At 48.9% G+C, this 25,273-nt stretch overlaps 1 protein-coding gene across 4 annotated transcripts in view; it reads right to left on the reverse strand.

Moving 5' to 3' along the window:
* Positions 1-25,273, reverse strand: part of nfia (nuclear factor I/A) — a 272,699-nt gene that overhangs the window by 79,968 nt on the left and 167,458 nt on the right. For all 4 annotated transcript variants that reach the window (XM_071344270.1, XM_071344271.1, XM_071344273.1 and 1 more), the window contains exons 4-5: positions 16,263-16,337; positions 1,938-2,055 (exon numbers count right to left, since the gene is read on the reverse strand). In XM_071344270.1, coding sequence (XP_071200371.1) covers positions 1,938-2,055; positions 16,263-16,337 — 193 coding nt within the window. The remainder of the gene's footprint in view (positions 1-1,937; positions 2,056-16,262; positions 16,338-25,273) is intronic.

Raw genomic sequence — 25,273 nt, forward strand, 5'->3', positions numbered from 1 at the left:
ACAGTGTTCCACTTGACCAGTGAGTTATTTCCCTTGCCGTTGGTTCTGACATTTATTTGTGAATGTGATGTCTGCTGGTGAGCTTTCCTGGTAATCACGTAATTAGGGCCGAGCGTGTCCACACACTGCCTCCTTGTTCAGACCTGTTTGCTTTGACAGGAAGGAAGAGAGAGAGAGAGGCTGGTGGTGTATGTGAGCTTACACACAGACATGGATATGTGGAGACGTACACACGCACAAATGTGTGTATGGGTACACATGCTCTTGCACACACACACGTGCATAACACACACACACACATACTAGACGGTGTCAGAGGAAGGCCTATAAAAGTGTCCGACTCCAGTCACCCAAATCATAGACTGTTCTTTCTCCAACTGCAACTGTACGGAGCGCCAAGTCTAGAACCAAAAGGCTCCTTAACAGCTTCTACCCCCAAGCCATAAGACTGCTGAACAATAATCAAATGGCCACCCGGACAATTTACATTGACCCCTCGCCCCCTCTGTTTTTACACTGCTGCTACTCACTGTTTATTATCTATGCATAGTCACTTTACAAATGACCTCAACTAACCTGTACCCCTGCACATTGACACGGTACCGGTACCCCCTGTATATAGCCTCACTATTGCTATGTCATTTTCTAGTGTTACTTTTTGATTTAATTAAATTTTTTACTTTAGTATATTTAGTAAATATTTTCTTAACTCTATTTCTTGAACAGCATTGTTGGTTAAGGGCTTGTAAGTAAGCATTTCACGTTAAGGTCTACACCTGTTATATTTGGCTATGTGACAAATAACATTTGATTTGATTTGGTTTGATATGCAAACACATGCATATTTAACATGCGCAAGTTTAACCATAGCACAGACTATGTGTGTGTACAGAAGTCGGATCTTAATATGACCCATTCCGTCGCAGGAGGAAAATAATTTGAATAGATATTTAAAATGTAGAATTGTCACCAGGGAGCAGCTGGATGCGGTGTTTGTAGGCTATACAATGCAGTGCCGTCCCGAGGGGGCTATAGTTTGGGGAAGGCTCTGCAAACCATCCAGTATTCTCAGGGCTTCCTAGAGCATTGTGAACTAGTGCAGTGCTCTGAGCAGCACGTCTTCTAGCCCAGTACTGGACAATTGTTTTGTATGAAACTGATGTTGGTGTATCCTACTGGCTTATTGTTGTATTTGCTTCCTATTTATCCAACCGTGTCTGGTCATTTCCTATCAACATCAGGGGGAAATAATCCTGGACTGTCCATATTTTAAATGTGTAACTACATCAAGTCAATCAGGGGATCAAATTATTTGTGTCGAAAGGGACAGCGACAAAAGAGTGATCAAGTTAAGATCCGACATCTGTATGCTTGTGCAACACGTTACATTAGAAAGGATTCCGGGCCATATGCCTTCATTATGTGAGTATGGAACAGGAGATGGTGGGTTGGAGGCCAGTTCAGTGAGTAGTGCCTCGCAGCGCTGTGTGTAAAGCTGCTCTTTCAACCTGGTGCGTGGGCTGTCTCCGGAGTAGTAGGCCAAGTCAGAATGTGTTTGAGAGAAACACACACACACACAAATGCTCTCCTAAACACACACATTAGTATGAATGCACAAACGTACATATGCACAAATACACACTGTGGGGTGACTAGGGTTTTACTCTGGGAATGAGCGAACATGTCTGTGTGCGCATGCCTAACTGTGTGTGCTTGTGTGTCTAAGCGTGCGTGCGTGCGTGTATGTGTGTGTGTGTGTGTGTGTGTGTGTACGTGTCTGTCTCTGTGTGTGTGTGTGTGTCTCTCTTTCTGTGTGTGTGTGTGTTTATATGTGTGTGTTTATATGTGTGTGTGTGTTTATATGTGTGTGTGTGTTTATATGTGTGTGTGTGTTTATATGTGTGTGTGTGTGTGTGTTTATATGTGTGTGTGTGTACCTGCTGGAGGAGGTGCTGGGTAAGGGTCGCCTCATTGCCCCAGGGCTCATGCTGTAGTAGGAGGAGCTGTCCAGGTCGGCCAGCGAGAAGTTAGGACCCGTCCCAGCTGCGATGGGGGCTAGAGAGAGAGAGAGAGAGAGAGAGAGAGAGAGAGAGAGAGAGAGAGAGAGAGAGAGAGAGAGAGAGAGAGAGAGAGAGAAGAGGGAGAAGAGGGAGAGAGAGGGAAGGAGAGGGGAGAGAGGGATAAAAATAATGATAGGGGGAGGGAGAGACAGAGAGGGAAAGAGCGAGAGAGAGTGAGAGAGAAGGACAGAGAGAGAGGGAGGGGGAAGGGAGAAGGGGGAGAGATGAGAGAGAGGGAGAGAGAGAGATAGGGAGAGAGAGAGAGAGAGAGAGAGAGAGAGAGGGGAGAGAGAGAGAGAGGGGAGAGAGAGAGAAAGACATAGAGAGCGAGGGGAGAGAGGAGGGAGAGAGAAAGCAGTAGAGCGGAAGGAGAGAGAAAGAGAGAGAGGACAGAGAGAGAGAGAGAGAAAGAGAGCGAGAGAGGGGAGAGAACAAGGAGAGAGAACAAGAACATTAGGTGTTACCATTTATTAAACTACCACATAGTGTACTCAATAAGTGGCCCTCCTCTCCTTGTGTCCTCTCCTTGTGTCCTCTCCTCTCTACTTTCACCTGCAGGGGAGAGGAGAGGAGACAAGAGGAGAGAAGATAAGAGAGAGCCACTTTAGATGCACCCGGTACCTCGTTCACCTTGTTGCACCAAAGTGTCTGACTTAAAAGGTTTCCCTTCCTGCTACCTGCTCGCTTGTGTGTGTGTGTGTGTGTGTGTGTGTGTGTGTGTGTGTGTGAGTGTGTGTGTGTGTGTGTGAGTGTGTGTGTGTGTGTGAGTGTGTTGTAGGTCACCGTGGGACTAGCTGGCGCCTTTTGTCATCCAGTCCATAAAGGCATGCCGTTGGTGCCTCTTTATATTCACGGTGACGGGGACCACTATTTTTGATGAGGACAGCGCAAACGTGATGCAGAGGGGAGGAGGGAGAGGAGGAGAAGGAGGAGCAGGGTCGCCGCTGCATACCAAATGGAGGAGAGGACAAGAGGAGGAGGAAGAGGTCAGAGGAGAGTCACTGCTGCAGACCAAATGGACGAGAGGACAAGAGGAGGAGGAGGAGGTCAGAGGAGAGTCACTGCTGCAGACCAAATGGAGGAGAGGACAAGAGGAGGAGGAAGAGGTCAGAGGAGAGTCACTGCTGCAGACCAAATGGAGGAGAGGACGAGAGGAGGAGGAGGAGGTCAGAGGAGAGTCACTGCTGCAGACCAAATGGAGGAGAGGACGAGAGGAGGAGGAAGAGGTCAGAGGAGAGTCACTGCTGCAGACCAAATGGAGGAGAGGATGAGAGGAGGAGGAAGAGGTCAGAGGAGAGTCACTGCTACAGACCAAATGGAGGAGAGGACGAGAGGAGGAGGAAGAGGTCAGAGGAGAGTCACTGCTGCATACCAAATGGAGGAGAGGACGAGAGGAGGAGGAAGAGGTCAGAGGAGAGTCACTGCTGCAGACCAAATGGAGGAGAGGACGAGAGGAGGAGGAGGAGGTAAGAGGAGAGTCACTGCTGCATACCAAATGGAGGAGAGGACAAGAGGAGGAGGAAAAGGTCAGAGGAGAGTCACTGCTGCAGACCAAATGGAGGAGAGGACGAGAGGAGGAGGAGGAGGTCAGAGGAGAGTCACTGCTGCAGACCAAATGGAGGAGAGGACGAGAGGAGGAGGAGGAGGTCAGAGGAGAGTCACTGCTGCAGACCAAATGGAGGAGAGGACGAGAGGAGGAGGAAGAGGTCAGAGGAGAGTCACTGCTGCAGACCAAATGGAGGAGAGGACGAGAGGAGGAGGAGGAGGTCAGAGGAGAGTCACTGCTGCAGACCAAATGGAGGAGAGGACAAGAGGAGGAGGAAGAGGTCAGAGGAGAGTCACTGCTGCATACCAAATGGAGGAGAGGACGAGGAGGAGGTCAGAGGAGAGTCACTGCTGCAGACCAAATGGAGGAGAGGACGAGAGGAGGAGGAGGAGGTCAGAGGAGAGTCACTGCTGCAGATCAAATGGAGGAGAGGACGAGAGGAGGAGGAGGTCAGAGGAGAGTCACTGCTGCAGACCAAATGGAGGAGAGGACGAGAGGAGGTCAGAGGAGAGTCACTGCTGCAGACCAAATGGAGGAGAGGACAAGAGGAGGAGGAAGAGGTCAGAGGAGAGTCACTGCTGCAGACCAAATGGAGGAAAGGACAAGAGGAGGAGGAGGAGGTCAGAGGAGAGTCACTGTTGCAGACCAAATGTAGGAGAGGACGAGAGGAGGAGGAAGAGGTCAGAGGAGAGTCACTGTTGCAGACCAAATGGACGAGAGGACGAGAGGAGGAGGAGGAGGTCAGAGGAGAGTCACTGCTGCAGACCAAATGGAGGAGAGGACGAGAGGAGGAGGAAGAGGTCAGAGGAGAGTCACTGCTGCAGACCAAATGGTGGAGAGGACGAGAGGAGGAGGAGGAGGTCAGAGGAGAGTCACTGCTGCAGACCAAATGGAGGAGAGGACGAGAGGAGGAGGAAGAGGTAAGAGGAGAGTCACTGCTGCAGACCAAATGGAGGAGAGGACGAGAGGAGGAGGAAGAGGTCAGAGGAGAGTCACTGCTGCAGACCAAATGGAGGAGAGGACGAGAGGAGGAGGAAGAGGTCAGAGGAGAGTCACTGCTGCAGACCAAATGGAGGAGAGGACTAGAGGAGGAGGAGGAGGTCAGAGGAGAGTCACTGCTGCAGACCAAATGGAGGAGAGGACGAGAGGAGGAGGAGGAGGTAAGAGGAGAGTCACTGCTGCATACCAAATGGAGGAGAGGACGAGAGGAGGAGGAGGAGGTCAGAGGAGAGTCACTGCTGCAGACCAAATGGAGGAGAGGACGAGAGGAGGAGGAGGAGGTCAGAGGAGAGTCACTGCTGCAGACCAAATGGAGGAGAGGACGAGAGGAGGAGGAGGAGGTAAGAGGAGAGTCACTGTTGCAGACCAAATGGAGGAGAGGACGAGAGGAGGAGGAGGAGGTAGGAGGAGAGTCACTGCTGCAGATCAAATGGAGGAGAGGACGAGAGGAGGAGGAGGAGGTAAGAGGAGAGTCACTGCTGCAGACCAAATGGAGGAGAGGACAAGAGGAGGAGGAAGAGGTCAGAGGAGAGTCACTGCTGCAGACCAAATGGAGGAGAGGACGAGAGGAGGAGGAGGAGGTAAGAGGAGAGTCACTGCTGCAGACCAAATGGAGGAGAGGACGAGAGGAGGAGGAAAAGGTCAGAGGAGAGTCACTGCTGCAGACCAAATGGAGGAGAGGACGAGAGGAGGAGGAGGCTGCTGTGACAGACACAGTAATGGTGTTCCTAATTAACATTGGGAGAGGACACTGCAACTGGGAGAGAAAGGGAGGGAAAGAAAGAGGGATGGAATGGAGTGAGACAGAAAAGGAGAGGGAGGAGAGAGCGCAATAGCGCACGCATCATCACAACGCGGCGCCCACCTCTCCCGATAACTGGGAAAAAATATATATATTAAACACTATCCCGCGTAGTCAAGTTACCCCGGAAGACTCAACCCCCCCACCCCCCAAAAAAGAGAGCCAATATTATTTCTAAGCCATCTCTTTTTTTCCCCTCTTTCAATCTCCCTCGACACCCTCCCTCCTTTCCTCCCTCCCTTCCTAATCCAAAGTGGCTGGGCCGGGCAGGGCAGTGTTATTTACGAGGCAGGCAGAAAAGCAGCGTGTACATTTGCATGGCTAATAGTGTAAGTCATTTGTGAGAGAGCTAACCTGGACACCGGGCTGCAGTAACTCAGCCTATAGCTCTGGTCTGGAGAGAGGGATAAAGAGATGGAGGAAGGTGGGAGGGGACGGAGAGAGAGAAGGAGAGAGAGAGGGTTATAGAAGGAAAGATGAGCGGGATGGAGGGAGGAAAGAGATGGAGGGAAGAAAGGGACAGAGGGAAATAAGAAGGTACAAAGAGATGAAAATGAGAGGAAAGAGGAAAAGAGAGAGAAAGAGAGGGGTAGAATGAGAGGGGGATACAGAGCAGGATAGAGAGAAGCGGGGCCTAAATTGGGAGCCCTTCCGTTGTACAGGTGAGATGGAGGGATCTACGGGATAGAGAAAAAGAGAGGAGGAAGAATAGAGGGAGAGGTAGGGAGGGGAAAAGTGACCAGCACTGCAGTCTGTCTGACTGGAATGGAAATCAATCATATAGGTCATCTGCAGTCTCTACCTCTTAAGGGCTTTATCAAGTGCTTTTTGCCTGGAGGATTCCAAATGAAGCCTGTAGCTATCAGGCCAATATTGATCCTTCTCTCTCTCTCCTTCTGTCTCTTCCCCTCCCTCTGTCCTTTTCTCTTTCTCTCTGACAGAGCCTTCATCTCTCTCTCTCCGATGGAGCCCTTCTCTCTTTCTCCCTCCCTCACTATCAGTCAAACTACCTTGCTGTGCCTTGCTGGTGCAGAGAAAGTGCATTGTCTCAATCTACATATTACTGTCTGTCTGTCTGTCTGTCTGTCTGTCTGTCTGTCTGTCTGTCTGTCTGTCTGTCTGTCTGTCTGTCTGTCTGTCTGTCTGTCTCTGTCTCTGTCTCTGTCTCTGTCTCAGTGAAGAACAAACACCATTGTAAATACAACCCATATTTATATTTATTAATTTTCCCTTTTGTACTTTAACTATTTTCACATCATTACAACACTGTATATAGACATAATATTACATTTGAAATGTCTCTATTGCTTTGGAACTGTTGTGATTGTAATGTTTACTGTTATTTTTTTATTGTTTATTTCACTTTTGTTTATTATCTATTTCACTTGCTTTGGGAATGTTAACATATGTTTCTCATGCCAATAAAGCCCCTTGAATTGAATTGAGAGGGAGAGAGCAAGAGAGAAGACGCCTGACAGGACTTGAGTTTTTCTGCTTGATCAGCACTGCTGTATTTCTCTCCCTGCAGACCTGCTCCTGGACTACACACACTCCTGGTGGGGCTGGGATGCTTCACACACACACACACACACACACACACACACACACACACACACACACACACACACACACACACACACACACACACACACACTCTTGGTGGGGCTGCGATGCTTCGCACATGCACACACACACACACTCTTGGTGGGGCTGGGATGCTTCGTACATGCACACACACACTCTTGGTGGGGCTGCGATGCTTCGCACATGCACACACACACTCTTGGTGGGGCTGCGATGCTTCGCACACGCACACACACACACACTCTTGGTGGGGCTGGGATGCTTCGTACATGCACACACACCCTCTTGGTGGGGCTGCGATGCTTCGCACATGCACACACACACACACACACACACACACACACACACACACACACACACACACACACACACACACACACACACACACACACACACACACACACACACACACACACACACTCTTGGTGGGGCTGGGATGCTTCACACACACAAAATGAACCAACGCTGTACTACCGGTACTGGGATCTGTCTCACATACGTCTCACACATGTCTCACACACGAGACACATTCCGTTGCACTAAAGTGGCTAATACGCTAGTGGTGATGGTGGGGTTAGTGGTGGTGGTGGGGTTGGTGGTGGTGGTGGTGGTGTTGGTGGTGGTGTTGGTGGGGTTGGTGGTGGCGGTGGTGGTGGGGTTGGTGGTGGTGGTGGGGTTGGTGGTGGCGGTGGTGGTAGTGGTGGATGTGGGGTTGGTGGATGTGGGGTTGGTGGTGGTGGTGGGGTTGGTGGTAGTGGTGGTGGTGGTGGTGGATGTGGGGTTGGTGGGGGTGGATGTGGGGTTGGTGGTGGTGGGGTTGGTGGTGGTGGTGGGGTTGGTGGTGGTGGTGGGGTTGGTGGTGGATGTGGGGTTGGTGGTGGTGGTGGGGTTGGTGGTGGCGGTGGTGGTGGTGGGGTTGGTGGTGGTGGTAGTGGTGGTGTTAGTGGTGGTATTGGTGGTGGTGTTAGTGGTGGTGGGGTTGGTGGTGGTGGTGGTAGTGGTGGGGTTGGTAGTGGTGGTGTTAGTGGTGGTATTGGTGGTGGTGTTAGTGGTGGTGGGGTTGGTGGTGGTGGTGGTGGTAGTGGTGGGGTTGGTAGTGGTGGTGTTGGTGGTGTTAGTGGTGGTGGGGTTGGTGGTGGTGGTGGTAGTGGTGGGGTTGGTAGTGGTGGTGTTAGTGGTGGTATTAGTGGTGGTATTGGTGGTGGTGTTAGTGGTGGTGGGGTTGGTGGTGGTGGTGGTGGTGGTGGTGGTAGTGGTGGGGTTGGTAGTGGTGGTGTTAGTGGTGGTATTGGTGGTGGTGTTAGTGGTGGTATTGGTGGTGGTGATAGTGGTGGTATTGGTGGTGGTGATAGTGGTGGTGGTGTTGGTGGGGTTGGCGAGGTTGGCAACCCCACCACTGTGTGGTGGATGGAGTGCGTGTGTGGTGTGAATAGTATCCCCAGTAGTAGTGCCAGGGTATGCCGGGGGGCAGACGAGGTGGGTGAGGATGGAGGGAAGGAAGGAGGAGAGGCCACACTAGCCCTCGTCTCCTTCATTATTCATTCATTCGCTCCCCGTTCTTCCCAGTCATCTGTTGTGGGTGTTTCTTTGCCAGGGCCCCGGGGTCTGTGTGTGTGTATGGGTTAGAGGGATCCCAGGGGGAATGCCCCTGGACGTGGGTGCTGTGTGTGCCACTCTAGCACGATGCAAACCATTCACAGAGAAAGAGTAAGTGTGTGTGTATTCGTGTGCGTGTGTCCAACGTACTAGCAGACGAGATGGAGGTGTGTGGTGTGTGTTGCTCTGTGCCAGGCTGTGCCAAGCGGTACCCCCTGGCATGGTCTATAGCGTGCCAGGTCAAACTGGAACTGATCTACAGAGTGACAGTCATGATCAACTAGTGATACCGCTTCTAACTGGGAATTTATAGTAGCACCAGCAAACTGGCATAGAGCAGCTAGTGATCCACTGTCTCCGCTGTCTTAGAGGAGATGGATAAAACTTACGAGACAGAGACAGGGAAGAGAAGAGACTGAGAGAAAGGAACCCAATCTCCCAAATTAACGGACCAATTACAATAACGCCCCAAAAATTATAAAACAAACGACATAGAGATAACAGCTAAGTGTAAGAAGACTTACATTTCTCTCTACCACCCCTCTCTCTCTTCCCCCCCTCTCTCTACCCCCTTCTCTCTCTTCCCTCTCTCTACCCCCCTCTCTCTTCCCTCCCTCTACCCCCCCCCTCTCTCTCTCCCCTTTCTCTCTCTCTACCCCCCTCCCTCTACCCCCTTCTCTCTCTTCCCTCTCTCTCCCCCCTCCCTCTACCAACCCCCTCTCCCCTCTCTCTCTCCCCTCCCTCTACCCCCTCTCTCTCTCCCCTCCCTATACCCCCTCTTTCTCTCTCTCTATTCCCTCCCTCTACCCCCTCTCTCTCTTCCCTCTCTCTACCCGCTCTCTCTCTATTCCCTCCCTCTACCCCCTCTCGCTCTCTCTTCCCTTCCTCCACCCCCTGTCTCTCTCTCTCTCTCTCTCTCTCATTCTCGTTTTTTTTGTGTGGTGCTTTAATAGGATATTGATCGACAGAAGCAGATTCGATTGGGCCCTGCCACTGAATTGTGTAATGGGTGCACAAAGCCAAGGTCACACTGCCGTACAGAGGGGGGAGGTAGGGGAAGGGGAGGATGACGAGGGGGGGTGAAGGCGGCCTGTCGCCCCATTCAATAACGACCCCTCATCTTCAGCTCTGCACTCTCAAGTCAACCCACCCCCTGGTCCCACTCCACTCTCTTAAATAAATCTATCATACGTGCCATTTGACTAGATGTTCAGGAGTCTTATGACTTGGGGGTAGAAGCTATTTAGAAGCCTCTTGGACATAGAGTTAGTGCTCCGGTACCGCTTGCCGTGCGGTAGCAGAGAGAACAGTCTATGACTAGGGTGGCTGGAGTCTTTGACAATTTTTAGGGCCTTTCTCTGACACCGCCTGGTATAGAGGTCCTGGATGGCAGGAAGCTTGGCCCCGGTGATGTACTGGCCATTCGCACTACCCTCTGTAGTGCCTTGCGGTCGGAGGCTGAGCAGTTGCCATACCAGGCAGTGATGCAACCAGTCAGGATGCTCTCAATGGTGCAGAAGTAGAACCTTTGGAGGATCTGCTGACCCATGTCAATTCTTTTCAGTCTCCTGAGGGGGAATAGGTTTTTTGTGCCCTCTTCATGACTGTCTTTGTGTGTTTGGACCATGTTAGTTTGTTGGTGTGTGGACACCAAGGATCTTTAAGCTCTCAACCCGCTCCACTACAGCCCCGTCGATGTGAATAGGGGCGTGCTCTGCCCTCTGTTTCATGTAGTCCACAATCAGCTCTTTTGTCTTACTGACGTTCAGGGAGAGGTTGTTGTCCTGGCACCACACTGGCAGGTCTCTGATCTCCTCCCTATAGGCTGACTCATCGTCGTTGGTGATCAGGCCTACCGCCGCCGTGTCGTCTGGAAAACTTAATCATGGTGTTGGGAGTCGTGTGCGGCCACGCAGTCATGGGTGAACTGGGAGTACAGGAGGGGACTAAGCACGCACCCCTGAGGGGCCCCCGTGTTGAGGGTCAGTGTGGCGGATGTGTTGTTACCTACCCTTACCACCTGGGGGGCGGCCCGTCAGGAAGTCCAGGAACCAGTTGCAGAGGGACGTGTTTAGTCCCAGGGTCCTTAGCTTAGTGATGAGCTTTGAGGGTACTATGGTGTTGAATGCTGAGCTGTAGTCAATGAATAGCATTCTCACATAGGTGTTCCTCTTGTCCAGGTGGGAGAGGGTAGTGTGGAGTGCAATAGCGATTGCGTCATCTGTGGATCTGTTGGGGCGGTATGTGAATTGGAGTGGGTCCAGTGTGTCTGGGATGATGGTGTCGATGTGAGCCATGACCAGCCTTTCAATGCATTACATGGCTACAGATGTGAGTGCTACGGGGCGAAAGTCATTTAGACAGGTTACTTTGGAATTCTTAGGCACAGGGACTATGGTGGTCTGCTTGAAACATGTAGGTATTACAGACTGGGTCCGGGAGAGGTTGAAACGGATGACAAGGGAGAGATGGAGAGACGGCGCGAGTGAGGGCAGGGTGTGTGTATGCGTGCATGTGTGTGTGGTGGGGGGTGATCAATGAATCTTTGATCAGAAGGGGCTCCAGTCAGAGTGCTGACAGGCACTTTCAATGGGCTATTGTTAGCGGGGGCTAACGACAGTACCGAATGGCTCCCTCCCTCCCTCCCTCCCTCCCTGTGTTGCATGTAGAACACACTGTCTCTCCATCTCTCCTTCGTCTTTCCGTCTCCGCCTTTTCCAATGACAAAGATTTGTCTGGAGGAGTTTCTTTCTTTCCACCTCCCTCACCTCCTCTCCCCTTCACTTTCCCTTTATTTTCCCTTTTCTTCTTCTCCAAGAAGAATGGCAACCTAATGGTTAAGGTTAAAAGTCGAGGAGTGGCACCTACAGGTCCCCCCCCCTAACGATTAAGGTTAAGAGTCGAGGAGTGGTACCTACAGGGCCTCCCCCCTAACTGTTAAGGTTAAGAGTCGAGGAGTGGTACCTACAGGGCGTCCCCCCTAACGATTAAGGTTAAGAGTCGAGGAGTGGTACCTACAGGTCCTCCCCCCTAACGGTTAAGGTTAAGAGTCGAGGAGTGGTACCTACAGGGCCTCCCCCCTAACGATTAAGGTTAAGAGTCGAGGAGTGGTACCTACAGGTCCTCCCCCCTAACGGTTAAGGTTAAGAGTCGAGGAGTGGTACCTACAGGGCCTCCCCCCTAACGATTAAGGTTAAGAGTCGAGGAGTGGTACCTACAGGTCCTCCCCCCTAACGGTTAAGGTTAAGAGTCGAGGAGTGGTACCTACAGGGCCTCCCCCCTAACGATTAAGGTTAAGAGTCGAGGAGTGGTACCTACAGGGCCTCCCCCCTAACGATTAAGGTTAAGAGTCGAGGAGTGGTACCTACAGGGCCTCCCCCCTAACGATTAAGGTTAAGAGTCGAGGAGTGGTACCTACAGGGCCTCCCCCCTAACAATTAAGAGTCGAGGAGTGGTACCTACAGGGCCTCCCCCCTAACGATTAAGGTTAAGAGTCGAGGAGTGGTACCTACAGGGCCTCCCCCCTAACGGTTAAGGTTAAGAGTCGAGGAGTGGTACCTACAGGGCCTCCCCCCTAACGATTAAGGTTAAGAGTCGAGAAGTGGTACCTACAGGGCCTCCCCCCTAACGGTTAAGGTTAAGAGTCGAGGAGTGGTACCTACAGGTCCTCCCCCCTAACGATTAAGGTTAAGAGTCGAGGAGTGGTACCTACAGGGCCTCCCCCCTAACGATTAAGGTTAAGAGTCGAGGAGTGGTACCTACAGGGCCTCCCCCCTAACGATTAAGGTTAAGAGTCGAGGAGTGGTACCTACAGGGCGTCCCCCCGAACGATTAAGGTTAAGAGTCGAGGAGTGGTACCTACAGGGCCTCCCCCCTAACGATTAAGGTTAAGAGTCGAGGAGTGGTACCTACAGGGCCTCCCCCCGAACGGTTAAGGTTAAGAGTCGAGGAGTGGTACCTACAGGGCCTCCCCCCTAACGATTAAGGTTAAGAATCGAGGAGTGGTACCTACAGGGCGTCCCCCCTAACGATTAAGGTTAAGAGTCGAGGAGTGGTACCTACAGGGCCTCCCCCCTAACGATTAAGGTTAAGAGTCGAGGAGTGGTACCTACAGGGCCTCCCCCCTAACGATTAAGGTTAAGAGTCGAGGAGTGGTACCTACAGGGCGTCCCCCCTAACGATTAAGGTTAAGAGTCGAGGAGTGGTACCTACAGGGCCTCCCCCCTAACGATTAAGGTTAAGAGTCGAGGAGTGGTACCTACAGGGCCTCCCCCCTAACGATTAAGGTTAAGAGTCGAGGAGTGGTACCTACAGGGCGTCCCCCCTAACGATTAAGGTTAAGAGTCGAGGAGTGGCACCTACAGGGCCTCCCCCCTAAGGATTAAGGTTAAGAGTCGAGGAGTGGTACCTACAGGGCCTCCCCCCTAACGGTTAAGGTTAAGAGTCGAGGAGTGGTACCTACAGGGCCTCCCCCCTAACGATTAAGGTTAAGAGTCGAGGAGTGGTACCTACAGGGCGTCCCCCCTAACGATTAAGGTTAAGAGTCGAGGAGTGGTACCTACAGGTCCTCCCCCCTAACGGTTAAGGTTAAGAGTCGAGGAGTGGTACCTACAGGGCCTCCCCCCTAACGATTAAGGTTAAGAGTCGAGGAGTGGTACCTACAGGTCCTCCCCCCTAACGGTTAAGGTTAAGAGTCGAGGAGTGGTACCTACAGGGCCTCCCCCCTAACGATTAAGGTTAAGAGTCGAGGAGTGGTACCTACAGGTCCTCCCCCCTAACGGTTAAGGTTAAGAGTCGAGGAGTGGTACCTACAGGGCCTCCCCCCTAACGATTAAGGTTAAGAGTCGAGGAGTGGTACCTACAGGGCCTCCCCCCTAACGATTAAGGTTAAGAGTCGAGGAGTGGTACCTACAGGGCCTCCCCCCTAACGATTAAGGTTAAGAGTCGAGGAGTGGTACCTACAGGGCCTCCCCCCTAACGATTAAGAGTCGAGGAGTGGTACCTACAGGGCCTCCCCCCTAACGATTAAGGTTAAGAGTCGAGGAGTGGTACCTACAGGGCCTCCCCCCTAACGATTAAGGTTAAGAGTCGAGAAGTGGTACCTACAGGGCCTCCCCCCTAACGGTTAAGGTTAAGAGTCGAGGAGTGGTACCTACAGGTCCTCCCCCCTAACGATTAAGGTTAAGAGTCGAGGAGTGGTACCTACAGGGCCTCCCCCCTAACGATTAAGGTTAAGAGTCGAGGAGTGGTACCTACAGGGCCTCCCCCCTAACGATTAAGGTTAAGAGTCGAGGAGTGGTACCTACAGGGCGTCCCCCCGAACGATTAAGGTTAAGAGTCGAGGAGTGGTACCTACAGGGCCTCCCCCCTAACGATTAAGGTTAAGAGTCGAGGAGTGGTACCTACAGGGCCTCCCCCCGAACGGTTAAGGTTAAGAGTCGAGGAGTGGTACCTACAGGGCCTCCCCCCTAACGATTAAGGTTAAGAATCGAGGAGTGGTACCTACAGGGCGTCCCCCCTAACGATTAAGGTTAAGAGTCGAGGAGTGGTACCTACAGGGCCTCCCCCCTAACGATTAAGGTTAAGAGTCGAGGAGTGGTACCTACAGGGCCTCCCCCCTAACGATTAAGGTTAAGAGTCGAGGAGTGGTACCTACAGGGCGTCCCCCCTAACGATTAAGGTTAAGAGTCGAGGAGTGGTACCTACAGGGCCTCCCCCCTAACGATTAAGGTTAAGAGTCGAGGAGTGGTACCTACAGGGCCTCCCCCCTAACGATTAAGGTTAAGAGTCGAGGAGTGGTACCTACAGGGCGTCCCCCCTAACGATTAAGGTTAAGAGTCGAGGAGTGGCACCTACAGGGCCTCCCCCCTAAGGATTAAGGTTAAGAGTCGAGGAGTGGTACCTACAGGGCCTCCCCCCTAACGGTTAAGGTTAAGAGTCGAGGAGTGGTACCTACAGGGCCTCCCCCCTAACGATTAAGGTTAAGAGTCGAGGAGTGGTACCTACAGGGCCTCCACCCTAACGATTAAGGTTAAGAGTTGAGGAGTGGTACCTACAGGGCCTCCCCCCTAACGGTTAAGGTTAAGAGTCGAGGAGTGGTACCTACAGGGCCTCCCCCCTAACGATTAAGGTTAAGAGTCGAGGAGTGGTACCTACAGGGCCTCCCCCCTAACGATTAAGGTTAAGAGTCGAGGAGGGTAAGCTGATCATTGGGGGCTGTCTAACCTAAACTTCAGAGCCTGTCTTCATAAAGGGTCTCAGAGTAGGACTGCTGATCTAGGATCAGTCCCCTCTTCCATTGTATTCATTGTAACCTAAAAGGTAAAAACTGATCCTAGATCAGCACTCCTACTCTGAGACACAGATCTTAGTCATTGTCCATTTTCCTTCGGCCTACTAAGTTGACTGTGGGTCTTTTCTTTTAGCTGACTGTCTGATTTGGGAGAGATTTGGGGTTTGCTCTTAGTTCATTAACATAGTGGGAGTGTCTGGGGAATCTCTGTATTGGTCCTAATAAATTGCATTAGTGGGCCGGACCATATCGATGGCAGATATGCAATCAAATCACAGCCTGCTGCTGGGTTCTCTTTGTGGAGAGTATAGAGAGAGAAAGAGACAAACAGAGAGAGAGACGGGGGGGTAAAGAGAGAGTGACAGAGGGGGTATAGAGAGAGTGTGGTAGAGAGAGATGGTGGAGGAGAGAGAGAGAGGAATAGAGAGCGAGAGAGGGGAGGGTTAGCGAGAGAGTGACGGGGGGGGGGGGGAGAGAGTGACAGAGGGGGTATAGAGAGAGTGTGGTAGAGAGAGAGATGGGGGAGGAGAGAGAGAGAAAGAGAGAGAGGGAGGAAGGGGGATAGAAAGAGAGAGATGGGGGAGGAAGAGAGAGAGGAATAGAGAGCGAGAGAGGGGAGGGGTAGAGAGAGAGAGATGGGGGAGGTAGAGAGAGAGGAATAGAGAGCGAAAGAGAAGAGGGGTAGAGAGAGAGAGATGGGGGAGGTAGAGAGAGAGGAATAGAGAGCGAGAGAGGGGAGGGGTAGAGAGAGAGAGATGGGGGAGGTAGAGAGAGAGGAATAGAGAGCGAGAGAGGGGAGGGGTAGAGAGAGAGAGATGGGGGAGGTAGAGAGAAAGGAATAGAGAGTGAGAGAGGGGAGGGGTAGAGAGATGGGGGAGGTAGAGAGAGAGGAATAGAGAGAGAGAGAGGGGAGGGGTAGAGAGAGAGATGGGGGAGGTAGAGAGAGAGAAAGAGAGAGTGAGAGGGGGAAGGGAGACAGAGAGGGAGAGCGGGAAGGGGGATAGAAAGAGAGAGAGAGATGGGGGAGGAAGAGAGAGAGGAATAGAGAGCGAGAGAGGGGAGGGGTAGAGAGAAAGAGATGGGGGGGGTAGAGAGAGAGGAATAGAGAGCAAGAGAGGGGAGGGGTAGAGAGAGAGTGATGGGGGAGGTAGAGAGAGATGGGGGAGGTAGAGAGAGGAATAGAGAGAGAGAGGGGAGGGGTAGAGAGAGAGGAATAGAGAGCGAGAGAGGGGAGGGGTAGATAGAGAGATGGGGGAGGTAGAGAGAGAGGAATAGAGAGCGAGAGAGGGGAGGGGTAGAGAGAGAGTGAGAGGGGTAGTGAGAGAGAGAGGGATAGAGAGCGAGAGAGGGGTAGCGAGAGAGGAAGAAAGAAGATAAACTTACTCTGTGAGACTCGCACGAGCTCGGCCACACTGAAGACACCCGATGTGACAAAGCTGTCTTGGAAGCCAAGATGTCCTGAGAGAGCGAGAGAGCGAGCGAGCGAGAGAGAGAGAGAGAGAGAGAGAGAGAGAGAGAGAGAGAGAGAGAGAGAGAGAGAGAGAGAGAGAGAGAGAGACAGAGAGAGAGAGAGAGAGACAGAGAGACAGAGAGACAGAGAGACAGAGAGAGAGAGAGAGAGAGAGAGACAGAGAGAGAGAGACAGAGAGACAGAGAGACAGAGAGACAGAGAGACAGAGAGACAGAGAGAGAGAATAAAAGAAAGAGGTGATGTTATTGCAAACAGAGGATCATTGGAACATGAAAGAGGAGGCATGGGACGAGGTTTGTCTCAAACACACATCATGTTCCTTCTGTTACACACACACACACAAAAGCACGCATGCATACCCGCACACACGCACAAACCGTTACATGTCCCTGTGGAAAGAAAGGCAATGTGGGAGAAGAGGGTGTATTTACAATGACCTAGAGGGCAGGGCACATCTGGGGCCCCTGTCCCCATGGGTGTGTATGTCGCCTTCCACTCCCAAAACCACAGCAGGGGGCTCCACTAACCAGACACACACAAAAACACACTTAAGTGTCTCTAATGAAACTACTGGAGCAGCTCGTGTTGATACTGAACACATTTGAGTACCGGACAAAATCCTATTTCCCATCTTTCCAAGACATTTTCCATAACTTTGGACAAGCTTTGCTTTCCCCCTACAACTCCTAGACCAGTGGTTCCCAACCTTTTTTGGTTACTGTACCACCAACTGAATGTTGCTCTGCCTGGATTACCCCTGCAGTAGCCCTCATGTGTATTTTACCAGTAGACCTATAGTCTAATGAGTCTTCTCATGTACCCCTTGTGGACAGGCCAAGTACTCCCGTGGTTCCCAGTACCTCTCGTTGGGAACCACTAGGAACCACCAGTGGTGCAGCAGTCTAAGGCACTGCATCTCAGTGATAGAGGCGTCACTACAGACCCTGGTTCGATTCCAGGCTGTATCACAACCGGCCGTGATTGGGAGTCCCATAGGGCGGCGCACAATTGGCACAGCGTCGGGTTTGGCCGGGGTAGGGTTTGGCCGGGGTAGGGTTTGGCCGGGGTAGGGTTTGGCCGGGGTAGGCCGTCATTGTAAATAAGAATTTTATCTTAACTGACTTGCCTAGTTAAATAAAGGTTCAATAACAAAATGAAATACGTTCATTACTGGTCTTCATTCCCTAGACGCTCTTCGACTACGTCCCAAAGGGAACCCTATTCCCTTTAGAGTGACCAGGGCCCATACAGCTCTGCTCCAAAGTTAGTACACTCTTAAAGGTAAAGATGCCAAAGAGAGAGAGAGAGAGAGAGAGAAGCAGAGAAAAATAAAGGCAGAGAGAGAGAGAGACAGGCAGAGAGAGAGAGAGACAGGCAGAGAGAGACAGACAGGCAGAAAGAGAGACAGGTATAGAGAGAGCTAGAGACAGGCAGAGAGAGAGACAGAGGCAGGAAGAGAGACAGGCAGAGAGAGAGACAGGCAGAGAGAGAGAGAATGGCAGATGGAGAGAGAGAGACAGGTAGAGAGAGAGAGAGAGGCAGGCAGAGAGAGAGACAGGTAGAGAGAGAGAGAGAGAGACTGGCAGACTTCCTCACCGACCTAAACCCAGAATCTCTCAGAGCCTTCACAGTCAGCCCACTAACACCTCTCTCAGACCACAGTAAAATCACAGTGTATCTGAGAAGAGCAGAACCCAACCATGAAGCATCATGGCCCAATAAACTACATGGTACTAAACAAGCCTATAGATGGAGTGCAAACAGTACAGACATCTACCAAAAAGCAATTAGTAGCCAAAAAATACAATCTCTCCTGGACAACTTTTTAGCCTTAACATTCTCCTTCAGCAATGAAGGTGTACATTTGGCCGTTAGGAACATAAACTTTATATTTGACAAATTAGCCTCCTTGGCTAATCTAAAGAAGCATAAGAGCAAACCAAAAATAACAGATAATGAAAAATGGTTTGATAATGATTGCAAAAATCTAAGAAAGTCATTGAGAAATATATCTAATCAAAAACACAGAGAACCAGACAACAAAAATATACGCCTTCAATATGGGGAAACACTGAAGCAATACAAACGCACCCTAAGAACAAAAAAGGAACAGCACATTAGAAATCAGCTGGATGGAATTGAGGAATCCATAGAATCAAACCACTTCTGGGAGAATTGGAATAAATTAAACAAACCTCATCATGAGGAGTTGGCTATCCAAAATGGGGATATGTGGAGAAATCACTTTGCAAACCTCTACAGCAATATAACAAAGAGCCCAGAACAAAAAGATATACAAGAAAAAATACAAATCCTTGAATTAGCAGTCAAAGACTATCAGAATCCTGTGGATACCCCAATTACAGAAGAAGAATTATTGGAAAAAATATGCAATCTCCAACCCAAAAAGGCCTGTGGTGCTGATGGGATCTTAAATGAAATGATCAAATATACAGACCACAAATTCAAATTGGCTATACTCAAACTCTTCAACATTATCCTCACTGCAGGTATTTTCCCCGATATTTGGAACCAGGGACTGATCACACCAATCTATAAAAATGGAGACAAATTTGACCCAAATAATTACAGAGGAATATGCGTTAACAGCAACTTGGGGAAAATTCTCTGCAGTATTATAAATAGCAGACTACATCATTTCCTTGACGAACACAACGTCCTGAGCAGAAGCCAGATTGGATTTCTAAAAAATTATCGTACAACTGACCACATTTACACCCTCCACACTCTAATTGATAAACAAGTTAACCAAAACAAAGGCAAAATCTACTCGTGTTTTGTAGATTTCAAGAAAGCATTTGATTCAATTTGGCACGAAGGTCTTTTTTATAAACTAATAGAAAGTGGTATTGGAGGGAAAACATATGATTTTATTAAATCAATGTACACTAAAAACAAATGTGCGGTTAAAATTGGCAACAAGCAAACAGACTTCTTCTCTCAGGGGCGGGGAGTGAAACAGGGCTGCCCAATAAGTCCAACATTATTTAACATCTACATTAATGAATTGGCAAAAACATTAGAAGAATCGGCAGCACCTGGTATCACCCTACACAACACTGAAATCAAGTGTCTGCTGTACGCAGATGACCTGGTGCTGCTGTCTCCCACTAAAGAGGGGTTACAGCAACACCTAGATCATCTTCACAGGTTCTGTCAGACTTGGGCTCTGACTGTTAACCTAAAAAAAACAAATATAATGATATTCCAAAAAAGGTCCGGAAATAAGGATGACAAATATAAATTCTATTTGGACACAGTTCTATTAGAACACACCAAAAACTACACATATCTAGGACTAAATATCAGCAACACAGGTAGCTTTCACATGGCTGTGAATGAGCTGAGAGACAAAGCAAGAAGAGCATTCTATGCCATTAAAAGGAACATCAAAATTGAAATTCCAATTAGAATCTGGCTCAAAATTTTTCAATCAGTTATAGAACCAATTGCTCTATATGGCAGTGAGGTATGGGGTCCACTCTCTAATAATGAATTTACTAAATGGGACAAACATCCAATTGAAGTATTGCATGCAGAGTTTTGCAAGACTGTATTGCAAGTACAAAGAAAAACTCCAAATAACGCATGTAGTGCAGAATTGGGCCAATATCCCCTCCTCATTCGAATAGAAAAAAGAGCCATCAAATTTTACAACCATCTAAAAACAAGTAACCCTAAAACATTCCATCACACAGCTCTACAATGTCAAGAGATGAAACCAGAGAAGAGTCCCCTCAGCCAGCTGGTTCTGAGGCTCAGTTCACCAACCCAAACCAACCCCACAGAGCCTCGGGACAGCCCTCAGAAAATCTGGCCCAACCAAATCATCACAAAACAAAAAGAAAAATATATAACCTATTGGAAAGACACCACAAAAAATCAAAGTAAACTTCAATGCTATTTGGCTCTAAACAGACAGTACATGGTGGCAGACTATCTGACCACTGTGACTGATAGAAAACTGAGGAAAACATTGACTAGGTACAGACTCAGTGAGCACAGTCTGGCTATAGAGACCGGTCGTCACAGACAAACCTGGCTGCCCAGAGAGGACAGGCTGTGCTCACTCTGCTCCAGGGGAGAGGTAGAGACAGAAGTGCATTTCCTACTACACTGTGACAAATACTCAGACCTAAGAGCATATTTCTTTCCCAAAATTATAATTCAATACAAAGAATTTGAAACTATAAAAGATGAAGAAAAATTCAAATATTTATTGGGTGAAAAGCCAAAATGTGCAGTTTTGGCAGCCAAATATGTGTCCTCCTGCCACAGCCTGAGGGACAGCCAGTGAAAAATGCAAAGTAATGTTGATAATATTTCCCATTTAGCTTAGTTTTGTTTTGTCTTTCGTACCAGGTCATGTGTCTTCTCAGTCATGTTGACACTGGTCTACTACTGTTGCTTTAATGTGTTGTTGTTGTGATTAATATTGTTGTTGTAGCTGTTATTAATGGTAATCCCATGTCCACTACTACTATTATTATTGCTGTTAGTCCCACCATTTATTTATATATAAATATATATATATTTTGTGTATATATATACATATATATTTTATTTAAATTTTTCGATATGTATACTTTGACAATGTAAGTAATAATAACTTGCCATGTCAATAAAGTCAATTGAATTGAATTGAATTGACTGGCAGAGAGTCATTAAAACTAGTTTTTCAACCACTCCACAAATTTCTTGTTAACAAACTATAGTTTTGGCAAGTCGGTTAGGACATCTACTTTGTGCATGACACAAGTCATTTTTCCAACAATTGTTTACAGACAGATTATTTCACTTATAATTCACTGTATCACAATTCCAGTAGGTCAGAAGTTTACATACACTAAGTTGAATGTGCCTTTAAACAGCTTGGAAAATTGCAGAAAATGACATCATGGCTTTAAAAGCTTCTGATAGGCTAATTGACATCAATTGGAGGTGTACCTGTGGATGTATTTCAAGGCCTACCTTCAAACTCAGTGCCTCTTTGCTTGACATCATGGGAAAATCAAAAGAAATCAGCCAAGACCTCAGAAATAAAATGTTGACCTCCACAAGTCTGGTTCATCCTTGGGAGCAATTTCCAAACGCCTGAAGGTACTACGTTCATCTGTACAAACAATAGCACGCAAGTATTAACACCATTGGACCACACAGCCGTCATACCGCTCAGGAAGGAGACGCGTTCTGTCTCCTAGAGATGAAGGTACTTTGGTGCAAAAAGTGCAAAAAAATCCCAGAACAACAGCAAAGGACCTTGTGAAGATGCTGGAGGAAACAGTTACAAAAGTATCTATATCCACAATAAAACGAGTCCTATATCGACATAACCTGAAAGGCCACTCAGCAAGGAAGAGGCCACTGCTCCAAAACCGTCATAAAAAAGCCAGACTACGGTTTGCAACTGCAGATGGAGACAAAGATTGCACTTTTTGGAGAAATGTCCTCTGGTCTGATGAAACAAAAATAGAACTGTTTGGCCATAATGACCATCATTATGTTTGGGGGAAAAAGGGGGACGCTTGCAAGCCGAAGAACACCATGCCAACCGTGAAGCACAGGGGTGGCAGCATCATGTTGTGGGGGTGCTTTACTGCAGGAGGGACTGGTGCACTTCACAAAATACATGGCATCATGAGGTAGGAAAATTATGTGGATATATTGAAGCAACATCTCAAGACATCAGTCAGGAAGTTAAAGCTTGGTCGCAAATGGGTCTTCCAAATGGACAATGACCCCAAGCATACTTCCAAAGTTGTGGCAAAATGGCTTGAGGATAACAAAGTCAAGGTATTGGAGTGGCCATCACAAAGCCCTGACCTCAATCCTATAGAAAATTTGTGGGCAGAACTGAAAAAGCGTGTGTGAGCAAGGAGGCCTACAAACCTGACTCAGTTACACCAGCTCTGTCAGGACGAATGGGCCAAAATTCACCCAACTTATTGTGGGAATCGTAACGTTTGACCCAAGTTAAACAATTTAAAGGCAATGCTATCAAATATTAATTGATATTAACATTAATATTAATTGAGTGTATGTAAACTTCTGACCCACTGGGAATGTGATGAAATAAATAAAAGCAGAAATAAATCACTCTCTTCTATTATTCTGACATTTCACATTCTTAAAATGAAGTGGTGATCCTAACTGACCAAAGACAGGGAATATTTACTCGGATTAAATGTCAGGAGTTGTGAAAAACTGAGTTTAAATGTATTTGGCTAAGGTGTATATAAACTTCCGACTTCAACTGTACCTTAGCCGAAACATCAGCGCCACAGGTAACTTCCACAAAGCTGTGAACGAGCTGAGAGACAAGGCAAGTAGGCCTTCTATGCCATCAAAAGGAACATAAAATTCAACATACCAATTAGGATCTGGCTAAAAATACTTGAATCAGTTATAGAACCCATTGCCCTTTATGGTTGTGAGGTTTGGGGTCCGATCACCAACCAAGAATTCACAAAATGGGACAAACACCAAATTGAGACTGCATGCAGAATTCTGCAAAAGTATCATCTGTGTACAACGTAAAACACCAAATAATGCATGCAGAGCAGAATTAGGTCAACGCCCGCTAATTATCAAAATCCAGAAAAGAGCCGTTAAATTCTACAACCACCTAAAAGGAAGCGATTCCCAAACCTTCCATAACAAAGCCATCACCTACAGAGAGATGAACCTGGAGACGAGTCCCCTAAGCAAGCTGGTCCTGGGGCTCTGTTCACGAACACAAACACACCCCACAGAACCCCAGGACAGCAGCACAATTAGACCCAAGCAAATCATGAGAAAACAAAAAGATAATTACTTGACACATTGGAAAGAATTAACAAAAAAACTGAGAAAACTAGAATGCTATTTGGCCCTAAACAGAGAGTACGCAGTGGCAGAATACCTGACCACAATGACTGACCCAAACTTAAGGAAAGCTTTGACTATGTACAGACTCAGTGAGCATAGCCTTGCTATTGAGAAAGGCCACCGTAGGCAGACATGGCTCTCAAGAGAAGACAGGCTATGTGCACACTGCCCACAAAATGAGGTGGAAACTGAGCTGCACTTCCTAACCTCCTGCCTAATGTATGACCATATTAGAGACACATATTTCCCTCAGATTACACAGATCCACAAAGAATTCGAAAAGAAATCCAATTTTGATAAACTCTCATATCTACTGGGTGAAATACCACAGTGTGCATCACAGCAGCAAGATGTGTGACCTGTTGCCACAAGAAAAGGGCAACCAGTGAAGAACAAACACCATTGTAAATACAATAATATTTATTTAAAATAAAAATATTTATTTTCCCTTGTGTACTTTAACCAGTTGTACATTGTTACAACACTGTATATATACATAATATGACATTTGTAATGTCTTTATTGTTTTGAAACTGCTGTATGTGTAATGTTTACTGTTAATTTTTATTGTTTATTTCACTTTAGTATATTATCTACTTCACTTGCTTTTGCAATGTTAACACATGTTTCCCATGCCAATAAAGCCCCTTGAATTGAATTGCATTGAATTGTCAGGCAGAGAGAGAGAGACAGGCATAGAGAAAGACAGGCAAAGATAGAGAGAGAGGCAGAGAGAGATAGAGAGACAGAGAGAGAGAGAGAGAGAGCGAGAGAGAGAGAGTCAGGCAGATGTTAACATTGCTTTGGCAATGTTAACATATGTTTCCCATGCCAATAAAGCCCCTTGAATTGAACTGACAGGTAGAGAGAGAGCGAGAGAGAGACGGGCAGAGAGAGAGACAGATACAGGCAGAGAGAGACAGAGACAGGCAGAGAGAGAGAGACAGGCAGAGAGAGACAGAGAGAGAGAGAGAGACAGGCAAAGAGAGAGAGACAGAGATAGGCAGAGAGAGAGAGAAAGAGAGAGAGAGAGAGAGAGAGAGAGAGAGAGAGAGAGAGAGAGAGAGAGAGAGAGAGAGAGAGAGAGAGAGAGAGAGAGGCAGAGAGAGGGGAGTAAGTGGGATGAAGAGAGAGAGGAGAGAGGGAGGAAGAGAGAGGAAAGAGAGGGAGGAAGAGAGAGAGGAAGAGAGAGAGGAGAGAAACAGAGTGAAAGGAGAGAAATAGAGAGAAAGGAGAGAAACAGAGAGAAAGGAGAGAAAGAATACGGTGGGCTTGAGAAGGAGAGTGAAAGAAAAAGGGGGTGAATGTGAAAGAGTAAGAAAGAGAGTGAATGAAAAAGAGAAATTGGACCAGGAGAGCTCTTTCTGTCGTGGTGGGAAGAACAGAGAGTTTAACACAGCCCCATAGCCCTCCAGCCCCATAGCCATCCAGCCCCATAGCCATCCAGCCCCATATCCCTCCAGCCCCCCAGCCCTCCAGCTCCAAAGCCCCCCAGCTCCAAAGCCCTCCAGCCATCCAGCCCCATAGCCATCCAGCCCCATAGCCATCCAGCCCCATAGCCATCGAGTCCCATAGCCCTCCAGCCCCATAGCCCTCCAGCCCCATAGCCCTCCAGCCCCATAGCCCTCCAGCCCCATAGCCATCCAGCCCCATAGCCATCCAGCCCCATATCCCTCCAGGTCCAAAGCCCTCCAGGTCCAAAGCCCCCCAGCCATCCAGCCCCATAGCCATCCAGCCCTAAAGCCCTCCAGCCCCCCAGCCCCATAGCCATCCAGCCCCATAGCCATCCAGCCCTAAAGCCCTCCAGCCCCCCAGCCCCATAGCCATCCAGCCCTAAAGCCATCCAGCCCCCCAGCCCCATAGCCATCCAGCCCCCCAGCTCCATATCCTCCAGCCCCATATCCTCCAGCCCCATAGCCCTCCAGCCCTATATCCTCCAGCTCCATAGGAAAGGCATCCTATAAGCATTCAGCAGCCTGGGTTCAACGAGTGCGTTTCCATGAGTGAGCGTTTCATATAGGGAGGCTGGGGGAGG

The sequence above is a fragment of the Salvelinus alpinus genome, chromosome 15 (assembly GCF_045679555.1).
Source record: "Salvelinus alpinus chromosome 15, SLU_Salpinus.1, whole genome shotgun sequence".
NCBI classification, from domain to species: Eukaryota; Metazoa; Chordata; class Actinopteri; order Salmoniformes; family Salmonidae; genus Salvelinus; species Salvelinus alpinus.